Source organism: Ciona intestinalis, chromosome 4 (assembly GCF_000224145.3).
Source record: "Ciona intestinalis chromosome 4, KH, whole genome shotgun sequence".
Taxonomy (NCBI): Eukaryota; Metazoa; Chordata; class Ascidiacea; order Phlebobranchia; family Cionidae; genus Ciona; species Ciona intestinalis.
Genome location: NC_020169.2, coordinates 222,345 through 228,008, shown reverse-complemented (window position 1 = coordinate 228,008; position 5,664 = coordinate 222,345). Strand labels below are relative to the sequence as shown.

The 5,664-nt window shown below is 34.7% G+C and overlaps 1 protein-coding gene across 1 annotated transcript; it reads right to left on the bottom strand.

Moving 5' to 3' along the window:
* Positions 1-186: 186 nt before the first annotated feature.
* On the bottom strand, positions 187-5,329 carry LOC113474171 (MAM and LDL-receptor class A domain-containing protein 1-like). Its single transcript, XM_026834073.1, has 13 exons — positions 5,237-5,329; positions 5,001-5,130; positions 4,511-4,654; positions 4,128-4,224; positions 3,681-3,803; positions 3,232-3,386; positions 2,932-3,074; positions 2,510-2,626; positions 2,024-2,206; positions 1,505-1,643; positions 1,034-1,206; positions 682-823; positions 187-386 (listed from the first exon to the last, which is right to left on the bottom strand). The coding sequence occupies exons 2-13, from the start codon at positions 5,062-5,064 to the stop codon at positions 187-189; spliced, it is 1,680 nt and encodes a 559-aa protein (XP_026689874.1). The 5' UTR covers positions 5,065-5,130; positions 5,237-5,329.
* Positions 5,330-5,664: the final 335 nt, after the last annotated feature.

Below are 5,664 nucleotides of genomic sequence, written 5' to 3'. Positions count from 1 at the left end.
CTGGTATAATTAAGATTGTTCAAAAAATCCAAAATTATAGAAAAAGTAACATGAACATATTAAATATAAAAATACAACAGAATAATAAAATATGAATAAATATTAGTTCATCAAATAAAAAAAAAATCAACAAAATTAGTTGAAAAGTTAGAAATCAACAAAATACAAAAAAGGAATTGGAAAAAATTAAAGTCTGATACAGGTCTCATACCTTCCACCAGTATTAACACTTTCTGCATACACAGATAGATTGCCAGTTGCACCAGTCATGTAATACCAAAAATAAACACAGTTGAAATCAGGTGATGATGGTGGTATGGTTTCACTTTCAAATCTGGCTACATCAGCTGGTTTACCAATTGACATATCAGCCATTAGGTAGTAACCTGAAACAATGTGTAATGCTGGTGTCAATTTATTTATCCTGACATGGTGGGTCGCCTGGAAAGTTGCAGGCTTCAAAAATGTCTATGCAGTAGCAACCCGGGTGTTGGAGTAATACCACATTAAGGGACCTCACCCACTTGTTATATCATGGTTGTCCTATTACACACAATATGCAGTGCCACAACAGAAGAAGCATTATGTTTTAAACCTAGTGTACTTCAGTTGCAAAGAGAGCTGTAGCCATGAGCTGTATGTTACAAAACACAAGAAGAATAATCGTTGCAAATGTAATACCAGTATCCGATGATGTTGTGTGGTCAACTGGTGGACCAAGTTCATTTGCAATTTTTCCTTGTACTTCTGTCCAATCAAGATCAGTCATTATACAAGGGTTTTTGTCCCAAACACAAAGTGTAGGGTGATCAAAGTCACACGTCTGTAATATAATAATGGTTGGTCACAAGTCTATTTTAGCTACCAAAAAAAATCCAAAAAACTGTTTCAGCAATGTATTATCAATACTTTATCAGCTACAATTTCCATGTAAGTGCAATTGGTATATCTCTTCATAACAAATGTCATGTAAACAAAATGTAGATGTATATCTTAGACTATTAGGAAAACAGCAGTTATTATGAGATGGCACCTCGGAGCACGCGCCATCTGTAATTGTGATGTCATCAACCGATATGTCACCATAGTAAGATGACCCAATACTACCAGCTATTACAATTTCATAATCATTTGCAGATGAGATTGTGGTTTGGCCAAGTAACCATTGGTCACCTTGGTTGCTGTCTCTATACCATAATGGTAGACCTGAATAATAATATAAACAAAAATCATTTTAAATTACTGTCAAAATTAAATGTAATGAGTGTCCTCAATTCAAGAGCACATATTTAAATTTGTAAATTAGATCCTCATAAAAAAGACACATTTTGAAGGTTAGATGCAATTGGCCAAGGAAGAGAGACACAAGGGATTTCATGCCATTAATTTAAGTAAAATGTTTGATTACTAGTTTTGTTTTGGTAAATACAGCAGATCTTCTGTGTAAAGCAGAAGTGGGCTGACTAAGCTCTCTATATGTTCATATTACAATGACAAAACTTACCCATTTGAAGGCCATGAGCAAGATAAATTGACAAAGAACCAATACTTGTTCCAAACATATGATAATAAAATCTCATGCACTTTGATTCTTTGGAACCAACAAAAGTAGGCGAAAACATTCTTGCAACATCACCTGAGACCTAAACAAGCAAAGCTCTATTGTATTGGCATTAGAAAAACATAAAAAAAAACACATATACTATCAAAAATATAATATGGGAACACATATTGCTAATTCAATAAAAAAATGTTTTTACTTAACACCATCATACATATATATATATATATATATTTAAATTGCATTTTCAGAAATTCTTTTTTTTTATTGTGAATTTGGATAAACCTTAATTGCAGGCTATAAGGCAGTGTTTCAGACTTAATTTCGAAAAAATTAAACTATTGGAGAAAGTGAAATCACCTAATCCAGATACTTCCTCAGTTTGTTGATTTGCGAACTGGTAATTTTTGGGAAAGGACAAAGCCAATGATATAATGAAAATAATGCCAATGGTATACTAACCCTGGGTGATGACGCTTCAATGAATATGTAGTGACCTTGTTCAGTTTGGTAAGTATGATCATATGACGGACCTGTATTAGTAGATGAAGTACCACCACTATCCCAGGTCCATAAGAAGTCTGATGAGTCATCTTTAGTCCACCCACATAACTGTGAATTTTCAAAGTCACAGAAACCTGCAACCTAAAACATTCAATACATAAACCGATGCTGCCATTAACAATTGAAATCTGAGGAGTTCTCCCAGAAAAATGGTTTTTGTACCAATGTTACAATGGTTTGTTTGGGTGGACTAAATCTTGGTATTAAAATAAATTTGTTGAAAAATCTGTTTATAAGATCTAACCAAACGTTTTACTATTAAAAAAATATCAAGTTTTATTGAAATTGTATATTAACTGTCGAAAAACAAAAAAGTTGTAATTAGAAGGTTATTTGTTGGACGAAATGTTTTGTATTCGGATTTCTCAAAGTAGTCCACGATACCTCTGGACATTGACCACTTGTCATTGCAATATCATCAAGGGCTATGTCAGATTTTTGTCCACTACCAACCACAGACTCAAATGCAACTTTATAATTCACATCAGATTTAACATTCACCTACAACAATAAACAAAGAAGTGTTATTAATGAAATGAAATATAAGTAGTATTAATGAAATTAAATCAATGTTTTTTACACTACAACTATTACTTGTGATGCAATATAGCATTAGCATTCCATAATGGGTATTTTGATTTTAAGCATGGTTGACATTTTCGAAAACCTATGGGTGACTGCTGGGTTGGAGGAAATACAGTAAATTGGCTCGAAATATACACGATTACAATGGGCGAGCAGAATAACAATCATGCCATAGCATCATTATGTACCTCAACATTAAAATAGAACATAATAATGCTTACCGTAGCACCAACCCACCACCTGCCTTGTGGTCCATGTCGGGACCAAAGAGGATTAGTTTTAGCTTCTTCTGTTGATAATAACATGTTCAGTATACCAGTATCTGATCCATGCATGTGGTACCAGAATGACACACACTGTGCCCCTGCAAATTTTGAAAAAAAATATAAAAGATTCTCATTCAGGTAAATATAAAAACTGTATGTGCCCAGCATTATATTTTTCTAAAAGTCAGTATAAACAGAAAATTTGAGTCGTATAGATTTGTAGTTATTTGTTATAAAGCTGTTTGTTTTACTAACCATCTGTATTTAATGGTGAACTGAAGAATTGGGCGGTGTCCCCCGGTACATTTGGGGGTGAGCTCTGCAGATACATGTAGTAACCACTTTGACACTGAACACGTCTGCCAGATATGTGGTTTATTTCTTTGCTCTGTACGTCTGGGGTGCTTGCTCTAAAATAGAAAAATCTTAATATTGAATATTCAAATTTTACGATTTAGACTAGTGCTTCCTAACATTGTTTTGGTAACAATCCAAAGAAAACTATTAAGTTTCACAATAATGGTTACGAAGGTTTGGGAACCACTGGAAAAAGCGTCGAAGCAACCCCACCAAATCATAAGGAAAAGTGACCCACATTTTAGGTAAAGTCATAAGTGAAATTCTGGTTAGTGTTACATGTTAAATTAATTTTATAATCCCAAATGATCTGTTATTTTATAGCTGTTATATAAATTATAAATTACCTTCCATAGCAGTAACCAGCATATTCTCCATTAGTTGCATCATTTGTTACAAAAGTATATGCAGCACAAAATGGTTGAATGCTGCATTCTAACTCACATTTATCAACCTCTGTGTCTGAAAACCTAAAAGTACAAGTGTTGAATATATGTAAGTTAGTTATGTTAGAAAATATTTGGTGCCGTGCCCAGAGATTATACAAACAAGGCTCAATTACTGTTACCATTGTGGGCATATGTGTATTTGGGCAAGACACTTTAAAAACAGTTGGGTTGTCTAAACTGTCCCCCATACAAACAAATTACCACACAATCACATTTGGTCCATAAACATGTAATTGTAAAGTATATGTTGTACATGTTAAGTATGTACAAGACTAAACCATGTATTTGTATTTCAGGTAAACAAGGTGTGGAAAGTGCAGGATGTTACCAGCCATAATATCTTACCTTCCAAAATTCCATACATTGGGTGGGTCATTAAACGTTGGATCCGACACTAAATCTTGTATCAAGTTAATGTTATCTAGTTTGTTCCAACATACATCTGTAAAAGGGCTCAGTTCAAAATTATGCCCATAAACACTAAACAGTACAATGTACATCGTCTTCATTATTTTTATTTTGTTTTCAACTGAACTTTTGAACAAATCATTAAACACTAGATTTTTAACTTAAAAAGAGAAATTAACATTCAAGGGTTTTGCCCATTATCACACACACATACTGATAATGGTAGACTTGTGGCATCGGGCTTTAAATCATTCAGGTATGAGCCACATCACCCTACTATTTTATCTTTATTCTCCGATACATTATAAAACATATCATACTTCCATGTGTGTGGTCTCCACTTGGACCCGTGTTCTCTGTATCTGTTGCTCCAGTATGCCTAGTCCAATCAGTGTCATCTCCCTCTCTTCTGTTCACCCAACCACAGAGACCAATCTCAAAGTCGCAATTAAAAGGTCCAAGATCTTTGAATAAGTGTACATAGTGTAGCCTATTATATTAACATGAGCAGTTACTTATGTCTGCATAACGTTACAACCCTTAGTTTTACACTAGTGCTCTACATATACTCTGTATGAGTGGGACCCTTGAGGACCTAGGATTTAAGCCAGATTTGGCCCATTAGGCATACACCGAACTGACGTGCCGGCTATAGTAAAGTCCCTTATTGTTGTTCCGACTTACCAGCGTCCCAACCAAGTCCTAAAACTCTATCTGCCAGCTCATTTTCACAGTTCATACTCTTATAGCTATTATGCAGTTGCACCATACTTAAATAATACAATCCTTAAGAATCATCTGTTTATATACTTTTGGTTGGAAGGAAGCTGGCATCTTTGTGAAGAAAATCTGTACCATCATCTTCACTTATCATCAAGTTAAAATCCTCATGTCGAATATAGAGGTTTCGGTAGTTCACTGATTCATATGCTGTATAACCCTATACAACGCAAAATGCAAAAAATATTAGCAGCACAAACAAAATTACTTATTTGGGAAAGGAAATAGGAATACTTCCTTTATAACAATGCTAAAATATAAACTACCTTATAAAACTTGTCACCGTGTGGAATAAAGGAGGAATCTTGTCTGTACAAGTCCGTAGTATCATACTTATGTAGGTACAGAATGTAGTTTTGATGGCGCAGATAGTAGTGTGGGTTCACTTCTGACTCAAATGATATAGAACCAGAGGTACCACTCAGCCCAGGTGAGACCAAAAAGAAACGATGGCCCGCATTATTTACAATTAAAGCTTCGTCGTCATCGTTTACGTCAACAGCGTACGTAGGAAAATTGTTGGAATAAAGTAGAAAGGGTCCATCTCGTGTTTGGAGCGCTTCGGACGGCAAAACTGTATACAGTGACATTTGTTCGAAAAAGCGTGATAAAAATACAATAGATATGTACCTTCACAATTCTCTTGGGTAACTTGAACATCGTCCAGCGCAATTGCGCCTTGGTCGCCGATTAG